At 43.0% G+C, this 24,081-nt stretch overlaps 1 protein-coding gene across 3 annotated transcripts in view; it reads right to left on the bottom strand.

Annotated features, from left to right (window-relative positions):
* The window catches only part of FAM114A1 (family with sequence similarity 114 member A1), a 77,485-nt gene that overhangs the window by 22,214 nt on the left and 31,190 nt on the right, over positions 1 to 24,081 (bottom strand). For all 3 annotated transcript variants that reach the window (XM_078367391.1, XM_035293886.3, XM_008993473.5), the window contains 4 exons: positions 16,976 to 17,089; positions 16,743 to 16,849; positions 13,620 to 13,754; positions 7,297 to 7,449 (listed from right to left, as the gene is read on the bottom strand). In XM_078367391.1, coding sequence (XP_078223517.1) covers positions 7,297 to 7,449; positions 13,620 to 13,754; positions 16,743 to 16,778 — 324 coding nt within the window. In that variant the 5' untranslated portion in view covers positions 16,779 to 16,849; positions 16,976 to 17,089. The remainder of the gene's footprint in view (positions 1 to 7,296; positions 7,450 to 13,619; positions 13,755 to 16,742; positions 16,850 to 16,975; positions 17,090 to 24,081) is intronic.

Here is a 24,081-nt window from a genome sequence, read left to right on the forward strand (position 1 = left end):
GGAAGGTCAGCTTCCTTATCTGTAAAATGGAAACTAATTGCATCTAACTTACAAGGTTGCTTCGAAGGTGAAATGAAGTAATCTACTGAAAATACTTATAGCGATGCTCAATACTTATAACTATACATGCATACCCATATAAACGTAAATAAATAAGCATTCTATAGCTGCACATATATACTTGCTAGATGTCAGTTATCATACTGGGGTTACAAAAATGCATAAGACACATATTTTTCTTCTCCACCATCTTGCAGTCTAAAGGGTGAGGCTGTGTCAACCAAGAGCGACCCTGACAGTCATGAGAGGAGGGTGCAGTGGAGGGAGGAAGGGCACTGTCCTTCCCCCTTGGGGAACTGAGAGGGCACACACTGGGAGGACTTCACAGAGGAGGAGACGCTGGGACTGATGTCATCCCTGCTCACCGTTTTCAGAGCCTCTCTTTTGAAACTATCCTCTGTGCATGGTTAAAAATTATTTGTACAAGCCAGGTGTGGTGGCTCACCCTTGTAATCCCCAGCACTTTGGGAGGCTGAGGCGGGAGGATCACTTGAGCCCAGGAGTTTGAGGCCAGCTTAGGCACCAAAGTGAGACCCCCATCTCTATAACAAATCTTAAGAAAATTAGCCAGGCATGGTGGTGCACGCCTGTGGTCCCAGTTGCTCAAGAGGCTGAGGTGAGAGGATTGCTTGAGCCCAGGAGTTTGAGGCTTCAGTGCATGATTGTGCCACTGCATTCCAGCAAGATCCTGCCTCCAGTACGTACATATATTTGTACAGATGGCCATTCATTCTCTGAAGATTTATGTGCACTTCCAAAATGGTAAGCATGGGGAAGGCACCATAGAAAACATTAATTATAAGTATAAAGTAGTAAATTTTTATTTTTTCATTCTGCAGGTCAAACTGTTGCTCTGGAGAGAAAGCCAGCAGTGGAGCCGCAGTCCTCTTTGGAATAGGTTTTAATATTCATTATGGTAATAGATGAGCACATCAGGATAAGTGAGAGAGGATAAGAGAGAGCATCTGAAATACCAGGACACCATTTTCCGAAGGTTGCTAAAGCACATTGCCAGGGCCTAATGCAGCCAGCGCTGAGGCCCTGGGAGGAAGCTCTGCAGGAAGTCATCAACACAAAACCCATTAGCGTGGAGTTCAGCAGGTGGAAGTCAACATGCCCAGCCTGACGGCCGCATGCACCGCTTTCTGCCCTGACCTTCTCAGACTCTTCATTTCAGCTCACACACTCATGTTTGGGTGTCAGGGTCCCAGATGAACATCAGCATATTCTTAGGTTTCAGATCTATTGTCTAAACAGCAGTTTTCTAACATTCATTACTGAGTAAATGTGTTTGAATACCATGCTTAGTGAAGAGGTATGCAGACCCATGGAACATTTTGGTTTGCCCATGTCTTCTGGTAGATGGCAATCATCCAGAAGGGAAAGCACTGGGGTTTTCCATTTGGGGCACCCCTGGGAAAGGTTCTCTTTAGCAAAGCACTCTTTCGTTGGCATCTTTGTACTACAGCATCTCTTCTGCTTTCTCCTAGTTCCCTGCATTATGCCAAGGCCATGTGCATTGGATCTTTAGTTCAATCCAATAATAAATAAGACATAATCATGCGCTCCTCCATAAATACTTGTGGAATGCTGACTATATGCTTGGCACTATGCTAAGTGTTGTCCAGGACACAGAGTAGACAGATTGTCTTATAAATCTTTTCCTTGAAAGGAGGTGTGTGCTGCCATTGTAAAGATATTTGTTTACTATTTCTAAATATGCAGCATAATGGTGATGAAAATGATTAGTTTTTCTTTTCTTTTCTTTTTTGTTTTTTTTTTTGAGACAGGGTCTCACTCTGTCCCCCAGGCTGGAGTGCAGTGGTGCAATTTGGCTTACTGGAACCTCCACCTCCCTGGTTCAAGCGATTCTCCTGCCTCAGCCTGCTGAGTAGCTGGGACTACAGGTACACAACATCATACGCGGCTAATTTTTGTATATATTTTTTTTATACAGACAAGATTTCTCTGTGTTGTAGGCTGGTCTCGAATTCCTGATCTCAAGTGATCCACCCATCTTGGCTTCCCAAAGTGTTGGGAATACAGGTGTGAGCCATCGCACCTGGCCAAAAATGATTAGTTTACCTTTAACCTTTATCAAATACCACATCACCATGCCTGTTGTCACCTTAGAATCAATCTAGTAAAATAGTAATGATAATAATTCCTTATATTTCCATGATGGTGTCTGAGTTTCAGCCAAGGGACTGTCAGCAGAGATGATATGCATCATTACTGGGCCAAGGTTTTTAAAACATGGCAGTGCCCTCTCTGCACTCTCTCTCCTTATGCTGATGTGATTCAGAAGACAGTTAGGTGTCAGAGGATGGGGAAATCCAACACTGCCTTTAGGCTTCGACACAGGGGAGTCCCCAGGCCCAAGAAATGCCCCCCCCCCCCCAGAGCCCATATCTCCCTTCTAGAACACTCTCCAGGTCACCAAAGGTTCCCTCTCCCAGCCTGCAAAGAACTCTTCCCTAGGCTGTGCTCTTGAAGGTGAGACGGTGCCATTGGCTGTGTATCCCTTGGCCCAAGGGATGGATGGCTAAGAGGTGGCTGTTTACAGGGGGTGTGGGTGGAGCTTGAACTAAGGCATCCTCCCACAGGCACATAACTGTTCCCTGAGGTGAGAGATAGAGCTGCAGATAGGAGGTGGGCAGGCTGAAGGGGAGTGTAGAAATTTGAGGAGTCTGGGAATTCGAATGGGAACTTGGCCTTCCAGGTCGTTTGTTATGCAAGTATATTTGTCAAGGTAAGAAGACAGAATACATTTGCTTTAACAGTCTGTTTCTAAAGTTCTTTAGATTTTTAATTTTTATTATTTTTGAGACAGTCTTATTCTGTTGCCCCCATTGGAGTGCAGTGGCACCCCCACAGTGGTGCAATCTCAGCTCATTACAACCTCTGCCTCCCGGGTTCAAGTGATTCTTGTGACTCAGCCTCCCAAGTAGCTGGGATTACAGGCATGTGCCATCACACCTGGCTAATTTTTGTATTTTCAGTAGAGATGGGTTTTGCCATGATGGCCAGGCTGGTCTCGAACATCTGGCCTCAGGTGATCCACCTGCCTTGGCCTCCCAAAGTGCTGGGATTACAGGCATGAGCCACTGAGCCCAGCCAGCTCACCCAGTTTTGCATCTACCGTAGGCCCAGGCGTATACCACCATGCCTGGCTAGTTTTTGTATTGTTAGTTGAGACGGGGTTTTGCCATGTTGATCAGGCTGGTCTTGAACCCCTGGTCTCAAGTGATCTGCCCACCTCAGCCTCCCAAAGTGCTGGGATTACAGGTGTAAGCCACTGCATGGCCCAAAAGTTCTTTAACTTTTAAATATTTGGGATGTGTAAGGTTGCAAGATAAAATACAGGACGCCTAGCTGAGCTTGAATTTCAGATAAACAGTGAATATTTTCTTCATATAATTGTGTGTCCCAAATATTGCATGAGACATATTTACACTAAAAAATTATTCATTGTTCATCTAAAGTTAAAATTTAACAGTCATCTTGTATTTTTATTCACTACATCTGACAACCCCAGTCTAAGCCTCCATTTGTTTTCTTGCTGGAGACCTGTGCACATTGGAACGGGTCTGGCGGAGTCACAAGATGGACACAGCCTTGTTCCTGAATCCCTAATTGCGGGAATGCTGCCCGCTGACCAGGCACTCCTATCTTGGATTATTACAGGAGTGAAGAATAACTCTTACCGTTTTTGACCCATACATTTGTCGGGCTATTTATTACAGTACCCCGTAACTATCATTACACAGTCAAGGCAAACATTTATGTTCCTTACTATGAATATCACAAAAACCTCTGACTAGGGAAAAAACCCAGAGCTTATGGAGGCAATGGGCAAACTGTGCCCTCCAAGGGCCAAACCGTCTTCCCAGAAACGAAGTCCTTTGGGGCTCTTTTCCAGGGGCCTGGGGCTGTTTCACGGCTGAGAGCTGTGATGGAAGCCACCCCCATGGAATCATGCTCCGCTATGATATCTTGTAACTTTTTTTTTTTTTTTTTTTTTTTTTACTGCAGGGCCATGCTCCCCTGTGATGTTTTTAATAATAACAGCAAATATATATGACATAAGAAGGCATAGAAAAATCAAATGTCATAACATGTACACTGAGTGCTTACTTACGTGCGTGTTAGTCATGCTGCTACGAGCTTTCTGTGGATCATCTCACTGAATTCTGTTAATAATTCTGTGAGGTAGGTTTTATTATTCCCATTTCATAGATAAGGAGATTGAGGTAAGAGGCCTCCAAAATCATACAGCTTTTGTGTGGTGTTTCATTAAATAATGTCTGACTCCAGATTTTGCTTTTGTAAGAAAAAATGTGTGCTTTCATGGAGACCTGCTTTTCTTTCTTTCTTTCTTTCTTTCTTTCTTTCTTTCTTTCTTTCTTTCTTTCTTTTTTTGAGACAGAGTCTTTCTCTGTTGCCCAGGCTGGAGTGCAGTGGCATGATCTTGGCTCACTGCAACCTCTGCCTCCTGGGTTCAAATGATTATCCTGCCTCAGCCTCCCAAGTAGCTGGGACTACAGGCTTCTGCCACCATACCCAGCTTTTTTTTATTTTTGGATTTTTAGTAGAGACAGGTTTTCATCATGTTGGCCAGGCTGGTCTTGAACTCCTGACCTCAGGTGATCTGCCCACCTCAGCCTCCCTAAGTGCTGGGATTAAGGCATGAGCCACCACGCCCGACTGAGCACATCCTATTGGACTATAGGATTCTGAATTTATGGGAGCAATTTCATGCCTGTAAATTTTAAAGGGCTGGTAACAGTGCAAAGTCATTCTTGTCAATAGTCACGTGAATGAATTCTGTGCAATGGGAGGATAACCTCTCCAATGTGGAAAAGCGGGTTTGTGTCTTCTGGCACATTCATATTTCTTTTTTTTTTAAATTTTACGTAAGTTCTGGGGTACATGTGCAGGACGTGCAGGTTTGTTACATGTGCCACGGAGGTTTGCTGCACCCATCAACCTGTCATCCATATTAGGTATTTCTCCTAATGCTACACCTCCCCTTGCCCCCCACCCACCGACAGGGCCCAGAGTGTGATGTTCCCTCCCTGTGCCCATATATTCTCATTGTTTGACTTCACTTATGGGTGAGAGCATGCAGTGTTTGGTTTTCTGTTCCTGTGTTATTTTGCTGAGAATGATAGTTTCCAGCTTCATTCATGTCCCTGCAAAGGACATGAGCTCATTCTTTTTTATGGCTGCATAGTATTCTATGGTATATAGCCACATTCCTATTTCTACATCCTTTACTCCATACACATTTTTGTGCTTCTGTGGCTTTTCCTTTGAATCATTTGCAACATCTGCCTGGTTCCCTGAAATAATTAATGACCTAATTAAATTATTTAACATGGGTCATTTTGTATTTGTATGAGAGTCCCAATTTCGCCGTTTTTTTGAAAATTATTCTTGAACAGCTTTAACCACAAGACGCAGGGGACAGTGTCTCCATCCTATCTGGTTCTTGGTTGCCTGTTATGTGGCAGATGTTGCCTTTTTCTGATTAGACAGGCATCAAGAATGGCCCCAAGTCTAAACATAAGAAGATAGGGTCTCGGGAGAGTAAAAAAACTACTCCATTCTAAGGCTCACTGCCAAAGTGAGCTTCCTGTCTGGGGATCTGCCCCTCCTCAGTGAATGTCACTATGGCCCCTCCCTCTCCGGAGGTCCAGAGGGTACTTGGCCTCCACTAGAAAACCACCCCAGAGTCGCTGGTTGTGGTGGCTCACGCCTGTAATCCCAGCAATTTGGGAGGCCAAGGCAGGCGGATCACCTGAGGTCAGGAATTCGAGCCCAGCCTGGCCAACATGGAGAAACCCCGTCTCTACTAAAAATACAAAAAAAAAAAAATTAGCTGGGCATTGTGGCGGTCCCCTGTAATCCCAGCTGCTCCAGAGGCTGAGGCAAGAGAATTGCTTAAACTTGGGAGTCGGAGGTTGCAGAGACTGCGCCACTGCACTCCAGCCTGGGTGACAGAGCAAGACTCCATCTCAAAAAAAAAAAGAAAAGAAAAGAAGAAAACCACCCCAGAGCACAGTCAACCTGACATCCACACACAAAAAAAGCTACATAAATAGTTAAATAAGTTAACTGTTTTATGGTATTTAGAATAGTGGCTATATAAGTGTCATATAAGTGCTTGCTAAATAAACACACACACACACACACACACACTCCATTGTAGATACTTTAAGGGAAAAAAATCACCAGCCCCTGCTGACTTTTGCTAGTCATCTTTTGTTTTCCTGGGATCAAGTGGGGAAAGATGAATGTGCAGGGCCATTGGGTAGGCTGGGTTTCCCAGGGGTCTGTATGGATTTCCCAGGTGTCTATTAGGGACCACGGAAGTGGTCCCTAATAGAACTTACCCTTCAGTAGGATAAGCCTGCCCCTTTGTGGCCCCGGTGTCCTAACAAGATGGCTGAATAAATAACTATATAACCCATACGACAAAATATATTAAAACCCTGCAGTCTAAAAGAAACATCAAGTGCTTTGTTTTCATTGGGTAGGAATGAGGATGTGGGCTGGCAGGGCATCTCAGACCTGGGTACTTCGTCACCAAAGGGAGGCAGAGGGCCAGAAGCCTGACAGCCACATTTCTGAGCGGCCTTTTGCATCATGAAGTGGGGGGACAGTGGTGGCTTTTACTGTGCCAGCCTTCTTGGAGCTAGGCTGGGGTAATAGCTTGGCGTAGGACAGAAAAGAGATTAAATGGAGCTTGAGAATCATTACATTGTACAGTATTTGTGACCTTAGCATAACAATGAGGCTCTAAAAGTGAGATTTTTTTTTCTTTTCTTTTTTTTTCGATACAGAGCCTCCCTCTGTCACCCAGGCTGGAGTGTAGTGTTGTGATTTCGGCTCACTGCAACTCTTGGTTCACTGCAACCCTTGCCTCCCAGGTTCAAGCGATTCTCCTGCTTCAGCCTCCCAAGTAGCTGGGATTACAGGTGCCTGCCACCATGCCTGGCTAATTTTTGTATTTTTAGTAAAGATGGGATTTCACAATATTGGCCAGGCTGGTTCTTGAACCCCTGACCTTGTGATCCACCTGCCTCAACCTCCCAAAGTGCTGGGATTACAGGCATGAGCCACTGTGCCCGGCCAAAATGAGATCTTGTAATGGCTGATTTTCCAGTTTCTGTGATGCCTAAGCAAACACACTACTAAACATGCTATTTCAAATGAGTAGTGCAGAGGTACCTTGCTTTCGCTTTCATTGGACAGAATTTCCAGGGCTTCCAGGTGTGATAAACCTTGGTATTCATCAAACAGCATCCCGTAGTGGGCAGTTCTCTCCACCGTGAGCTGCTGTGCCAGTCTCTGCTTCTCTTTCTCCTTAGCTTCCCTTAACATCTGCAGAAATACACAATGTTTGTACTCTGGATATATATTTAAAAGCACCATTTCCTGTGTAAGACATGGGGGAGGTGGGGAGGACTGACTCTGTATTGGAAAAGGCGAGATTCTGGTCCCTTTGGAATTTCTACAAAATGATATTTTTGATTGATGCTACTGATAACTTTTACATCATATCCTACTTTGCATTTTACATGTTCATTATGTGAAAAGCAAAACAAAGCAAAATTTCTATGGCTGGGAATAAACTGGAAAGAACACATCAAAAGCTTTAACAGTGGCTTCCACTAAAGTGTTTCCCACGTGTGTCATTCACTTTCTTATTTTATTTTATTTATTTTTTAAATTTTATTTTATTTTATTTTTTGAGATGAAGTCTCACTCTGTTGCTCAGGCTGGAGTACAGTGTTACAACCTCGGCTCCCTGCAACCTCTGCCTCTGGATTCAAGCCACTGCTGTGCCTCGGCCTCCTGAGGAGCTGTGACTACAGACCCTTGTCACCATGCCCAGCGAATTTTTGTATTTTTTGGTAGAGACAGAGTTTCACCAGTTGGCCAGACTGGTCTTAAACTCCTGACCTCAAGTGATCTGCCCACCTTGGCCTCTCAATGTGCTAGGATTACAGGTGTGAGCCACTGCACCTGGCCAATTTTCTTATTTTCTAAAGTCCCCAAATTTTCTATTATGAGCAAGTGTTGTGTATGCTTGAAAAGTTGAATCTCTTATGACAGTGTTAACTCCTGTACCTATACAGGCTTCAAAGCAGAAATAAGCTGGTCTCATTTGTTCTAAGTTGTTTTCTATATATATATATATATATATATACACACACACACACACACACACATACAGAGCAAGACTCCATCTCAAAACAATAAAACAAAAAAGTATATTAGCTTATAGATTCTTAGGCTGGTTTCCAGAAATATGACTGTGAACCAAATTTCCTCTCCCCATTATTGTTTGTTGATTAAATAAAATGACAACGCACAAACACAAGTTCCATCAGTTACTCCCAATTTTCTGCACTTGCGTTCTTTGATTCAAAGCATCTTTTATGTGATTCCTCATTAAGTTTACTGAGGCATTACGTTTATGGGGTTTTCTAATTTCTGTGGAGAGCACTGTAAAGACACTGGCCACCACCACAAGGTCACAGGGGAAGGGACACGAAGAAAAGATTGTGGTTTTTATTGTGTGCCAGTAAAACAATCAGCCTCATCTCCTTTTGGGTTCTCAAGGTTGTCTGCCAAGAACCCACTGGGCTGCAGAGAGAATTCTCTCTCCTGTCTGTCTTTAAGATGAAATTAGTACTCTGAATTTTAAAGTTTTTCAAACAACCCAATGAAACTATCACTGGAAAATTTTAACACTGGCAGTAAAAACTAACTGCCCCCACTGATCTCAGGGCTTGGTGGTGGTAAAATAAAATAACAAAGTAACACTGAAATAACTTCCTTTCTCTCTCTTTTTTTTTTTTTTGAGACAGAGTCTTTCTCTGTCACCCAGGCTGGAGTGCAGTGGTGCCATCTCGGCTCACTGTAACCCACACCCCCCCAGGTTCCAGCAATTCTCTTGCATCAGCCTCCCGAGTAGCTGGGATTACAGGTGCCTGTCACTGCGCCAGAATTTTTTTTTTTTTTTTTTTAGTAGAGACAGGGTTTCAACATCTTGGCCAGGCTGGTCTTGAACGCTTGATGTAGTGATCCACCCGTCTCAGCCTCCCAAAGTGCTGGGATTATAGGTGTGAGCCACCACGCCCGGCCATCACTTCCTTTCTCTACACGAGCTTCCACCTCTGAATCTGGGCTTTGGGAGAGAGGAAAGAAGGGATAAAACTGAAGAGAAAGGGAAAGGGTCACTCTGGCATGATGCAGATTCACCCAAAACTGGGGAGTAGGCCAGGTGAGGTGGCTCACACCCGTAATCCCGCACTTTGGGAGGCAAAGGTGGGCAGATCACTAGGTCAGGCGTTTGAGACCAGCCTGGCCAATATGGTGAAACCCTGTCTCTACTAAAAATACAAAAAATTAGCCAGGCATGGTGGCAGGTGGCTGTAATCCCAGCTACTCAGGAGGCCAAGGCAGGAGAATTGCTTGAACCTGGGAAGTGGAGGTTGCAGTGAGCAGAGATCATGCCACTGCACTTCAATCTGGGTGACAGAGTAAGACTGTTTCAAAAACAAAAACAACAAAACTAGGGAGTGAAATTAAAGATGCCTAAGGGATAACCAGCTTGACAAGGGATGCTGGTTCTATTTTCCCTCTGGAAGAGAAAAGGAAGCGGGTTTCAATAGCAGGGAGTGATCCTGGCCAAGAAGAATTCCTGACTCAGGGAAGCTATGGAACTCCCTGTCACCATGTTATTTAAACATTATTCTCTGTGCTTGGCTGGGCGCGGTGGCTCATGCCTGTAATCCCAGCACTTTGGGAGGCCGAGGTGGGCAGTTCACCTGAGGTCAGGAGTTCAGGACCAGCCTGGCCAACACGGTGAAACCCCATCTCTACTAAAAATACAAAAATTAGCCGGGCATGGCGCTGCACACCTGTAATTCCAGCTACTCAGGAGGCTGAGGCAGGAGAATCACTTGAACCCAGGAGGCGGAGGTTGCAGTGAGCCAAGATTGTGCTACCGCACTCCAGCCTGGATGACAGAATGAGGCTCTGTCTCAAAAGAAAAGAGAAAGAAAGAAAGAAAAAGAAAAGAAAAATAAAGAAAGTATTCCCTGGGCTACTGGGATAAAAATACATGAGTAATTTAGGTAGTGCATACATGCACGCTCCTGGTTTCTAGAGTTCTGAATTTCTTTAGTGTGTAAAGGAAAAATATAACAGATTTCCCTGTTTCAGCTGTGTGAGCTACATCCTTCCAGTTGTCTGAAAGACCTTAGAGCCATCCCTGACAACTCCTTTTATCTCATAGCTGACATTCACTCCAACAGGAGATCTGGAAGTATCTTCAAATTATACCCGGAATCAGCCATTCCTCACTGTCTACAAGGCCTCCATGGTGCCCGGGGCCACCGTCATAGCCTGTTTAGATAAGCAATTGAGAGTGCAATTGCCTTCGGTGGAGGGTGTGAGAGTGCAACCCGAATACCTCCCGCCTCGCCTACTCCCCGGACTTCGAAATCCAGCCTTCAGCCCCCACAGTTCCTCCCTGCTAATCACAGGTGCAGCAGGACACTAAGGCAGACCTTTACCGAAAGATGAGGTCTCCTTTGTCAGCAGCGTTTGGCTGATGGGTTTTCCCATGGCTTCGCCCAGCCTTTCCTCTAGGACACTTCCACCCATTCTTCTCTCCCTCTTCCCTTCGCTGGGGTGGGACTGGCATCTTGGTCTAATGGTTCTCTCAGCATTCCTGGGCTCCCTCCCCATTTTCTCTCACACAAGCACCTCCCCTACTAAAATCCTTGCATGTTTAAGCCCATCTTGGTGTCTGTTTCTGGGAGGCCCTAGATGGATACACATTCTAACCAGTCTCCCTGCCTTGGTCCCTCCAGTCCATTTTCTACACAGGAACTAGAGTGATCTTGTTAAAGCACAAAGCAGATTCTGTCACTTCTTTTCTCAAAATGCTGCAATGGTTTCCCCATTTCACGAACAGTAAAACCAAAGGTCCTTACAAATGTCCGTCGTGATCTGCCATCGCCACTCCCCATCACCACTCTGGTGTCCTCTTTAACAACTCTCACCTGGCGCTCATGCCTCCGCATCACTGGCATCCTGCTGTTCTGTGTTCATACCAGACACTCCTGCCTCAGGGCCTTTGCATGAGTTCCCCCCTGCCTGGAATGAGCTTTACTCAGATTCCTGCATGGCTGACCCTCTCATCAGCTTCAAGTATTTGCTCACATGTCATCATCTGCCCAAGGCCCCCTCACTCTCCTACTTAGCACTTGGCCTGCCCCTCACACCCACATTCCTGATCACCTCTTCCTATTCTACTCTGGCTTTTTCCCAAGGCACTCGTCTCTTTCTCAAAAACTAGATAATGTCGGTTTGTCTCTTCTCATTAAAATAAAAGCTCTTTAAGGGTAAGAGTTCTTATCCATTTTGGCTATTAATGTATCCCAAGTGCTTGAAACAGTGCCTGGAACAGAGTTGACATCCAAAATGCATTTGTGGATGAATGGATGGATGAAAAATCCCTGTTTCGAGGGAGGTTAACGTGAGTAGTGCTGTGATGATCCAGGTTGCACAGGCACCTATCATGTGAATTATAGGTGCAACGCTCAGGTGTGCCCAGAAGGTTCCGTATCTTACTCCCTGCCATAATGGTTCAGATGTGTGATTAAAAAAAACACACTGCAGATGGCTAGTGTGGTTCTTGGGTGACACATTTCTAAGAGCATTGCGACTGACAATTTATGGGCAGTGCTACTTTTTAACGGATTACATGCAGATGTGATAAAAATTGTGACTGGTACAAAAGTTATGATAATCTGGGAAACCAACCTAGCCCAATTATTCATTTTATAGCCAAAGAAGCCATAGAATTAGCCAGTTTTTGGACTCAGTCTCGTTTTTTCCACCTTATCACTATCTTAACTTGAATTAAATATGTATGTGTATACACACACATACACATATGTTTGCATGTACGTTTGTGTGTATAAAAATCCATATACAGATTAGGTTGGGCGTGGTGGCTCACTTCTATAATCAGAGCACTTTGGGAGAATGAGGCCAGCATGGTGAAACTCCATCTCTACTAAAAATACAAAAATTAGCTGGGCATGGTGGCATGTGCCTGTAGTCCCAGCTACTCGAGAGGCTGAGGCAGGAGAATTGTTTGAACCCAGGAGGCAGAGGTTGCAGTGAGCTGATATATATAAAAATCTTATAGCAAACATATTCCTATATACTCATCAAATATCCTTTTCCTTTCAGACACACAGCTAACCTATCTCTATATCTCAGCCCTCTTCAGTTCAGTTGGGTGGTCTATGTGATAAGTCTTGGCCAATAATATGAGGGTGAAAGTGATGTATGCCATTTCCCGGCCTAGTCCTCAATTGGCCCATTTTGCCTTCCACATCCCCTCTCTGTGAAGCTGGAGGTAAGGATTTCAAGATGTTGGAGCCAGAAGATGTGGGGTCAGAAGTGAGCTCCCCATGAGAGCCCCCTGGGACAGAGCCTCCTGTGGGACCAGGAATGTTCATGCTGCACTTTGTGGGAGTGAAAGGTAAACCTTTTTGTTCTAAGTCACACTGATACTTGGGGGTGACTGTTCTTTTATGACATCTAGTGTTAACGACCTAAGTAATACTAACCTATTTTCTTTATTAAGGAGCAGGAGGGTGACGTCTAGACGATCCTGCAATGTCCCTACCTGGACTATAACATCAGAGTGGTCCTACTTGGGCTATTCCAAAAGAGACAAGAAAAAATAGCCTAAAACAAAAGCTTCTGAGGGTTGCCATGAACATATTCTCAGTGATAGTCGTTCATGAAGGCAACCTTCATGGGTTCCTAGTACCCAGTCCTGCCTGTGACATTTACAAAATCCACCGCTGCATGAGCTGCCTCTGATTTCAGGAAAGCACAGAGACCTTGTGTGTCAGTCTCAGGGAGGAGGCAGACTGGGGCATGCCTGCACTGTGGGCTAACCTGGGCATGTTCACTGGAAGAGCAAGTTTAATGTTAGAGTCCAATGTGGAAAATAAGACAAATACTATTCGTATAAGTAACTCGCTTAAGATCACGAAGCTAGTAAGTGGTAGAGATGAGATGCATGCAATGGGATAAGTGGATCATCTTCAAGAAATTCTAATATTAAGTGAATTAGGCAAGGTAAAAAGATGTGTTTAGTATGCTACCACTGGGTTGAAAAAGTATGTGTGTAGTTATGTGTATGTCTATCCACAAGCATACAGATACACTTACATATCTGTATATTTATGTATAGCTGCATCTATGTATCTATATCCATATCTATATGCTGTCTCTGATGGAATCCTTAAGAAACTGTTAACAGTGGTTGTCTCCTCTGAGGAATTCAGTGGCTGGGAAAACGGGGATATTAGAAGCTCCATTTTCACTCTCTGTTCGTTGATTCCATTTGCTTTGAATCACATGCTTTGAATTAGCTATTCAAAAAGATAAAGAAACATTTATTTACTTTATTGACTGAAAGAAAAAATTGCAAAAGTATATAATCCAACCTGAGACAAGGAAACGGTTCTCTCCATGAGCGTCTTGGTCCGCCTAAAGCCTGGGTCACTTTCTGCAAGGACATTCATGGTTTTCTTGCCGATGAATTCCAACGCATCAAGACCTCCAGTCAAGACGCTTTTACCCTGCAGATGAGATAACCGCATGAGATTAGATTTTTAGGTTTTGCTGTTTCGCAGCAGTCAGCAACTCCTAGGTAACGGGCACTATCTTCAAATATTAAAATCAATATAAACTCACAATTTTTTCTCATCAGGAGATTTATCATCCATTTAATCCTATTTTCTTTTCCTTGGAAAAGCGTATGTTATATAATTTGTAGGACATACAATGTTACTAAAAAATGATGCTTTGAAAAAAACCAAAGCACATAAAATAAAATTAATCCCATGAAGGGATTAATTTTACGGGCTCTCTGTGTATGAGTAGACGTGTATCTAAGACATACAGTTCACAGGTGACCCAATTGCTGTTTCTGTTTAAAAATTTTTAAACCCAAGTCACAGAGTTGCTTGGTGCAGTCTATTAAAATGTCAAATAGTCCTGCTAATTTAGGGAATTCTTTAATCTAGGGCCCGGGAGGGTAAGACCCTCAGGCTGTTTCAGATAGTTCTTGCATACTTTCAGAAACTAGCAATAACCGCCTATTATTAATCTGGGAAATAACCTAGTCCAATTCTTGAAATTCATATATTCATGAAATAAGACAGGTTGATTTCCTTGTACTTCTGGATTTAGAAACTGGTCTATTATATAGTTATCCTCCCACAAATCTCTTTTTCAGTCATTGTTTCCTTTTTTTTTTTGAGACAGTCTCTCTCTGCCGCCAGGCTGGAGTGCAGTGGCGTAATCTTGGCTCACTGCAACCTTCACCTCCAGGGTTCAAGCGATTCTCCTGCCTCAGTCTCCCGAGTAGCTGGGACTACAAGTGCGTGCCACCATTCCCAGCTAATTGTTTTGTATTTTTAGTAGAGACCAGGTTTCACCATGTTGACCAGCATGGTCTCGATCTCTTGACGTCGTGATCCACCTGCCTTGGCCTCCCAAAGTTCTGGGATTACAGGTGTGAGCCACTGCGCCTGGTCCATTGTTTCCTTTTTTTAAAAATTAAAATAACTCAGACTTTTTCACATAAACTATTCAAGTGAACAGAACTGTGTACATTTCTTTGCAACTCTTCATACATACACTCCAACTGTATAACTGCAATTATAATATGCATACATCTGTGTTTTTTTCCCACACATACAAATGATATAAATTGTATTTTATTATGATATTATTATCAATTGGCATTTTCTAAGCTTCATAATTACAATTTAAATAAAAATATTTAATTTCGTAGAATTAGTATATGCTATCTTCATCTTGGGCATGTAGACTTCGTTTTTAGATTTGGGACCCAACCAGTAATCACACTATACTGCAGATTTTTCAGTGCGCATACTTCCGGGGGATGATGCGATCACAGCAATTCACACTCCTGCATACTTTGACTTAGTGCCTGCTTACGTCCTACAAGAGATTATTTTATGGAGAATAAAATGGTGAAAGTTAGGAAACAGGAATTTGTGTAAAGATAGACCTGGAGGGGCAGTGTCTGGAACTTGGGAAAAAGGGGTCAAGAATGTTGGAGAGAACACGGAAAGGAAAGTGAGGCTGCTGAAGACAAATGCAGAGTGCCCTCTTGGTAGCTCAGACAGGCGGTGGATTCATTCCTTATACTGGAGATACTGAAAGAGCTCCATTCATCTCCCATCCTACAACCCGCCCCGCCACAGGGATGATTGACTTGTATTGCTATTTGACTCCTAAGACAGATTTGCTGCTCCTCCTTCACCCCACCCCAGTCTAGAGGTCCTCAAACAGCAAGGAGAAGAGCAGTTATTTTCTATATTTCTGTCATGTCCTGATCCCAAAGTCTGCATGAGATACTCTCATGTTTGTCCACAGCCTTCGTCTCTTTCCGATTACATTGTGTTTTTCTGTTCAGTTGCCTCAGTCCTCTGGGATAATGTGTCCTCTGAAGGCTAATCATATTTGTCTTGTTGTTTTTCTTTTAATGAATGAATGAATGAATGGGACACAAGCCATATTTTTCGAAAAACTAGTTAGTTCTATGTAATAAGAAATAAACCTTCACATCTGTAATCCCAGCACTTTGGGAGGCCAAGGCAGGCCGATCTCCTGAGGGCAGGAGTTCAAGACCAGCCTGGCCAACATGGTGAAAACCCATCTCTACTAAAAATACAAAAATTAGCTGGGTGTGGTGGTGAGCACCTGTAAGCCCAGCTACTTGGGAGGCTGAGGTGGGAGAATTGCTTGAACCAGGAAGGGAAAGGTTGCAGGAAGCTGAGATCGTGCAACTGCACTCTAGCCTGGCTGACAGAGTGAGACTCCAACTCAAAAAAAACCCAAAACAAACAAAAAACAAAAACAAAAACAAAAAACCTTTGCTCCCTGACCCTGAGGACCAGCTAGCTGCCTTATCTCAGTTGAGGTGTCTCGCTTTTTTTCATTACTCACCAATGTTTTGCTGCTAATATTGAGCTTCTTTTAAGAGGCAAGCAGGGATGCGGGGGGAGGTGGGGGGGTACACTTAGGGTGATATGAGGAAGAGGAAGGGTGGGAATGGAGAGGTAGGGATGAGGGAAGAACGCTGGTCTCTGGAAACACTTCAGAAACATATTTGGCCTGTTTTTCTTGTCTTGTAACTAGTACTTTTTATTGAAATGGTTTAATGATTTTTCAAATGTAGGGATAAGATAAACAGAGCATTTAGGAAAAACAGCTGTCCCAGCTCTGACAAAGAATTCTCTCTCCCCGCAACCAGAGGCTGTCCTTGCCGCAGCTGGAAAGGACACTGTTAAATCAGACTGAAAAATGTCCCTTCCAAACAGCTCTTTTAAACATAAAATATATTTCATTTTGCCCTTACTATTTTGGACCCAAGGTTACATCTACTTTGTAGCAGAAAACATAAAAAACCCATAATCCAAAGTTCTGAGCAAGGCCATCTTTTCTCTGATGTATCTAGGTCACTGGTAAATGGAAATATCAAAAGAAGGCCCTGGGAAACATGGGGGAAAGGGAGGCAGCAGCCAGCGACTCACTGTGTTTTGAACCACGTTGGTGATGGCGGACAGCATCCCCCGAGAGGCTGATGAAGGGGAAGTGGGTGGGCTTTCTGCAGAGCCCTGATCTGTGGCCGCATCTGTTACTAAAGGGAAAAAAGAAATCCTTTGAGAGTACATGTTGCTGATCTGAACTTGGAAACCCTCTGATTATGCACATGGTGTAAGAAAGCCCAAGTCTAAGAACCACCCTGAGGAGACACATCACTCACTTTCAGAGACCCCGTTTTCAGTATCTGGTTGGGCCCCTTCAGAAGATCCAGAATTTACACCGTGAATCCGTAGAGTGGCCCCTGCTTTTTCCTTGACCGCTGTCAGTCCATGACCTATTGGGAAATAAAAATATGGTTTCTGTATACATTAGAAATCCGCAGTCTGCAAATCCTCCAGCTAATCTTACGAGGCTGTTTTCAGTTGTAGAAGTATATCCCCCCCTTTTTTTTTCTGAGATGGAGCCTGGCTCCACCACCCAGGATGGAGGTTAGTGGTGCAATCTTGGCTCACTGCAACCTCTGCCTCTTAGGTTCAAGTGATTCTCTTGCCTCAGCCTCCCAAGCAACTGGGATTACAGATTAGTGCCAGCATGCCCAGCTAGTTTTTGTACTTTTAGTAAAGACAGGGTTTCTCTAAATGTTGGCCAGGCTGGTCTTGAACTCCTGACCTCAGGTGATCAGCCCACCTTAGCCTCCCAAAGTGCTGGGATTACAGGTATGAGCCACCGTGCCTGGCCTATAGTAGTACATCCTGGGCTGGGCAAGGATGCCGGTAATCCCAGCACTTTGGGAGGCAGAGGCAGGTGGATCATGAGGTCAGAAGTTGAAGACCAGCCTAGCCAAGATGGTGAAACCTCAGCTCTACTTAAAATACAAAAATTAGCTGGGCATGGTGGCATGTGCCTGTAATCCCAGCTACTTGGGAGGCTGAGGCAGGAGAATTGCTTGAACCCAGGCAGCAGAGGTTGCAGTGAGCCAAGATCTCACCACTGCACTCCAGCCTTGGCGATAGAGTGACACTCAGTCTCAAAAAAAAAAAAAAAAGAAGTACTTCCTGATTGAAAGAAAGAGGAATCTCTGCTCCCTGAGATGTGAGTTCCAATATGAGCTCAGTTTCACCCCTACCTTGTTGAATGACCTTGGAGAAGTTACCTAGCCGCGGTGTGACTCAGTTTCCCCATTGAGTTATTGTGAAGCTCAAATGAGATACACGCAGGTAGAGTGCTCCCAGATGCTTCACTGTTTGCTTTTGCTTCTCACACAACCTAGCCATCAACCTGAGATTCTAAGCTCAACACACTGTCTCTGTATAGTGTACCTGTCCCATCCTCTTTAGTCTTTTGTTAGCTCCTTATGAAAGATATTCTTCATTCATGTTTTGATTCCTTGCAGGCTTAGCACATTGCAGATGATCAATTAACACTGGTTGGATTGAAATCAGCTGAGCTTCAGAATTTTTTAATTTAAATATTATTTTATTTACATAAACCAATAAAAGGAGAAAGTCAAAATGAAGAACCAATTTTAACCGCAAGAAAAATGTTGCAGGTTTCATGTGGCCTTGTTTATTATTACAAGACCCATGAGGTCATATTTTGTGATTAAGTGTATCCAGGTTGATGAGCTGTTAAATCTCTTATGCAAACACAGTTTTCAAGAGAACAAATGTGATCCTTTCAGACAGGCATACGTGCAGTTTCCAATAACAAACATACATGGTCTCAAAGTTACAGGTCAACAGTTACATTAGATAACTGTGAAAATAAACCTTTACTTATCAGGAAAGCTTTTGACTCTTTTTAGTAAACTGATTTTGACAGAAAATTAGCTTCATTTGCACAGGGGCTAGGGGAGGGACAGCAAGGGGCGGGGAGGTTGGGAGGGAGAACTCTGGGAGAAATGCCTGATGTAGGCGATGGGGGTGGGGCAGGGGGAGATGGAGACAGTAAACCACCATGGCATGTGTGTACCTAGCAACAATCCTGCAAGATCTGCACCTTTACCCCAGAACTTAAAGTACAATTCAAAAGAAAAAAAAAGAGAAAATACGCCAAAAAAGGTTGATAGTTTGAAACTATGGACCACAAGTTTCAATGCTCTTATGAAAGCTTTGAATGAAAAAGTTGTGGATACAAGTGCTTTTGATAAGTAGAGCTTCTGGTTAGCCATGATCCATTGTTTAAAAAGATTAAAGGGAAAAGTTAGAGAATATTTACCAACCAATTACTGCAACATTAAAATAAGTCTATGCTTTTTTCTGTATCTTGTGCAGAATGTTTCTTAAAAGCATTAGGCATTCCTTTAGGCATGGAGAGTGAAGGTTCTGGAGCCAACATCCCCAGATCAAAGGCAAGTCAGTGGAGAAACCAGGGAGGCCACTCAATAGCCCTGATGGTTGTCTTAAATGATAATGATATAAACCAGCTTTAACAGTAGTCAGGCAGGTGAAAGGTGCAGGTTTTACTCCATCTGAGCAGGGACAATACCCATGTGCCCCAGAGCATGGCACAGTGGTTACTCAATAACTATTTGATAAATACAGAGTTGATCTTCCTACCCACAAGGAAAAACCCCACCCTTTAACCTGATAGAGACATAGTCTGGTCTACATTTTATTCTGAAGAGGTTTTCCTCTCTTTGAGGCCTCCATGATGAGCTATAGCTTTTCTGACTTGTCAAACCCACTGAAGGAATGAATAGCCTACCGATGGTCCTAAGTGGCTATTTGACTTCTTGAAGGAGAAACAGCATAGGCTGCCATCATCACAGGACTCCCCACCTGCTGAGCACTCACGGAGAAAATGAAAGATTTCTCTAGAAACCTGGGCAACCTCAGGTTGCTAAAACACAAGGCAGTAATATGAAAAATATCCCAAGTCCCAACAGAATTTGAGAGCTAACTAGAACCACGTAGTCTTAGAAGGCACTGTTAAATAACCAGTTGTCCATTTCCTGAATAAGAAAGAGGAAGACATGGATGACTCCCAGACCTAAAGAGTAGTATTTTAGCAATTGTAACCTTATTCATCTGAGTGACCTTAACATAAACAAGGCACTGATATTTAACAAATATAGAAGGATTTATGTCCAGTGGAAATCACCTATCATTTTACACTACCTAGAAAACCCTGAAACTTAAACATTATTGACAACTGTAATTACATATAGAAATATGTGTTTATATTCATGGGTAGATCATTAGACACACTTCAAATTAATTACTTGAAAAAATAAAGGTGTACTGTGACAGCTAAGGCTTGAATTAATTATCTCTAGCTTCCAATGAATTTCAAGTATTTCAAAGGAAACTGAAGTTTCAATAACACATTTAAGTTAGAGGATAGAATATCTAACTCTTTTACATACTGAGTCCATCTTCTTTGCCATTTATATATATATATATTTTTTTTTTTCAAAGGCTAGGTGCAGTAGCTCACACCTGTAATCCCAGCACTTTGGGGGGCTGAGGTGGTGGGATCACGAGGTCAAGAGATCAAGACCATCCTGGTCAACATGGTGAAACCCCGTCTCTACTAAAAATACAAAAATCAGCTGGGCATGGTGGCACATACCTGTGGTCCCAGCTAGGAGGCTGAGAGAAGAGAATCACTTGAACCTGGGAGGCGGAGGTTGAGGTGAGCCAAGATTGGGCCACTGCACTCCAGCCTGGAGACAGACTTATTGAGGGCAGAGCAGAGTTATTTGCACCTCACAATAACTCAGTGGGGAAATATATATATATATTCCAAAAGGAAATAATGTGCCTTCAGATCTTAACCTATGATTCTCATGTAGATTTCTGAGAGCCAAAATCAAGGAAAAAAAATGAGGCCAAGAAGGCTGGGAGGCATCATCTTCTCCATCTTTTTTGCTTAAGCCACGCAAGAAAGATGATCACACATCCTTCCCCTGAGACCATTTCAGGAGATAATGAACCTTATATTCATTATCTCTTCTTTCACCTTCTCCATCCCTTGCAGGTTAGGACAATGTCTGGTTCCTTCTGCAGGAAGAACGGCTTCTCACCGTCTCAGAACATAAACCATCACAGATATGCATGCATAAGCTGCTTCTAGAAAAATCACTTTGTTTCTAGAAGGAAATACGATTTTATGTGCATATAAATGGGATCTATCAGTTTAACAGACATGAAAATAGGCTGCTATTCCATCTACATTTTCTTATTAACAATTCCTTTTCTGAACTTTTTATTAAGAAAAGTACCCTTTTACTGCATTCTACTAGAAATATAAAGTTCAGCTTAAAAAAAAACAAAAAAGTAATATAAAGTTTAGCTTTATATTTATGTATGAGCTATAATTTTTCATAGCTAAGGTTTAGACACAGTGCCACACCTTACTCCAAAGAGTAACCTCTAAAACTTTACTTAGTGTGACATCTAGTGCCCAGAGCAAGAAAACAATAATACAAAGTCACTGTTGCCTATTGAGTGATTCATCTCCAGAAGTACTGACTAGGAGACACCAATAAGAGAAAAACAACAAATACGGATAATACTATAGGGTACAGTTCACAGATTGATTTCTTCACATGTCATCCCAAACCCCAAATATCCTCAAAACCTGAAACACCTCTAAATTTCATCTAAAGATGGAATATCCTCTACTCTTTGGCTCATTGCAATAAAAGAAGGTGACTGCTGCAAAGAAGATGAGAATGTTGTACAAAGGCTGTGATAATGTATCATTTTAACATAAATGCCAAATGACTGGCTGGTGCTTAACTTACTACCTATGCTCGAATGGAAAAGACCTTAAACTTAGGAGTTAGGAGCCCTGTGGGGGATTTCGGCTCCTATCTTATTAGCTGTGTGATGCTGGTGAGCTGCGTAACCTCTTTGAGTCTCTGCTGCTGTGCTTTCTCTGAAAGGAGGATTACCTACCTCTCAGAGTTTTGTGAGATTATTGAGGAGAAAGATGTGAAAGCTCTGCTACGGCCAACATGTATTGAGCACTTCCTATGTCCTAACACTGTACTAAATATTTTAAGTACGTAATTATCTCATTTAATCTTCTCAACGACCTTGTGAGGCAAGGGATATTAGTATACTCATTTCACAACTGAGAAAACGGACACCTGGTGAGGTGAAACCACTTTCCCAAGGTCCTAAAGCCAATAAATGACAAAGGCAGGATTCCAACTCAGTCCTTCTGATTCTAGAACCCACATGTGTCATCACTGTGTTATGTTAAGAAAGTTTTATGTGCCATTTATCATTGATTAAATGTCATTTTAATCCCATTTCTGTAATTCCTTGGAATTCAGATCCTTGGTTTGGAGCTTCCTACTTTTTAAAACACTGTTGTTTTCTAAAATGCACTTGACTTACCTCACCTTGACCAAAGAACAAGGTGAAGGTCACCTGACTAACCCCGACTCTAACCCTCTCCCTGCCAACTGTGTCTAGTGATGGCATAGCTTAGTGATTTTAGGGTCATCCCTGTGCCGTGCAGGCTGCGTTCTCAAGACACCGTGTAGGGCTATCTTACACCTCCACTTTGAGTTTTTCTTCCCCCAAAGCACTGTGATTTTCTATGAAGCCATCTTCTTTTGAATCCCACCAAGATCAAAAAGCCATTCAAGGGAAGTCTCTCCTCTTTCAGGAAAGATGAAATATTTTGCTAGTTATTTGAAATAATTCAAGATGAAATAATTTGAAAAAAGAATATGCTGGACCAGGCATGGTGGCTCACGCCTGTAATCTCAGCTCTTTGGGAGGCCAAAGTAGGCAGATCACCTGAGGTCAGGAAGTTCAAGACCAGCCTGGGCAACATGGTGAAACCCCATCTCTACTAAAAACACAAAAATTAGCCGGATATGGTGGCAGGTGCCTGTAATCCCAGCTGCTTGGAAGGCTGAGGCAGAACAATCCCTTGAACCCAGGAGGCAGAGGTTGCAGTGAGCTGAGATTGCACCACTGCACTCCAGCCTAGGAGACAGAGCCAGACTCTAACTCCGTCTCAAAAAAAAATGAAAAAAGAATATGCTGGGAAGTTCTTCCTGACCAAGTGGTAATTCAGGGAAGCAACGGCAGTTCTATGCAGCAACCTGGATGAGTGGGTACCTCAATGGGTACTTTCTATCAGTCCCATATGTTAAAGGATCTCAAGAGGGGCACAATCTCATTAGGAAGTTAGGAAGAAACTCATTAGGAATGTTTCTCTCCTTTAGCTTGTTTTATTTTTAAAATACAATATTTCCTTCTTTTTCTTTTTTAACTTTCTCTTTTTTCTTTTTTTTAAATAATGAATATATTAAAAAGAAACTTTAAAAAAATCCCATCGTATCATGTCCCTGATATATCTGGTCCAATGCTTACTCCAGATTTTTTTTTGTGGTAAAATGCACATGACATACATTTGATCATCTTTTTTTTTTTTTTTTTTTTTTTTTAAACTGAGACAGAGTTTTTTGCTCTTGTTGCCCAGGCTGGACTGCAATGTCATGATCTCGGCTCACTGCAACCTCTGCCTCCTGGTTTCAAGAGATTCTCCCATCTCAGCCTCCCAAGTAGCTGGCATGAGCCACCACACCTGGCTAATTCTGTATTTTTAGTAGAGATGGGGTTTCCCCATGTTGGTCAGGCTGGTCTCAAACTCCCGACCTCAGGTGATCTGCCTACCTCGGCCTCCCAAAGTGCTGGGATTACAGGTGTGAGCCACTGCGCCTGGCCACAGTTTACCATCTGAATCTTTCCTATCTGAGTAGTTCAGAGGTACCAAATACATTTACAATACTGTGCAACCATCACCACCATCCGTCTCCAGAACTCTTTGTGTAAAACTGAACCTCAATACCCACTAAACAATAATTCTCCACTCCCTTCTTTCATTAACCCCTGGCAATCATCATTCTATGTTCTGATAGTTAGAACATTCTCAACTCCCTATGACTTTGACTATTTCCAAGTGCTCACAGAAGTGGAATCACACAGTATTTGTCTTTTTGTGACTGGCTCATTTCCCTTAGCATAATGTCCTCAATGTTCATCCATGTTGAAACATATGTCAGAATTTCCTTCCTTTAAAAGTCTGAATAATATTCCCTTGTATGTAGAGACCACATTTGGCTTTTCCATTCATCTGTTGACAGATACTTGGGTTGCTTCTGTTTTAGTTATTGTGAATAATGCTGCTATGATCATGGGTGTACAAATATCTCCCTGGCACCCTGCCTTCAGTTCTTTTGGAAATACAGTCAGAAGTGGAATTACTGGATCATATGGTAATTCTGTTTTTAGTTTTCCGAGAAACTGTCATACTGTCTTCCACAGCAGCTGTACCATTTTATAACAACACCAAGAG

Source organism: Callithrix jacchus, chromosome 3, assembly GCF_049354715.1.
Source record: "Callithrix jacchus isolate 240 chromosome 3, calJac240_pri, whole genome shotgun sequence".
Taxonomy (NCBI): domain Eukaryota; kingdom Metazoa; phylum Chordata; class Mammalia; order Primates; family Cebidae; genus Callithrix; species Callithrix jacchus.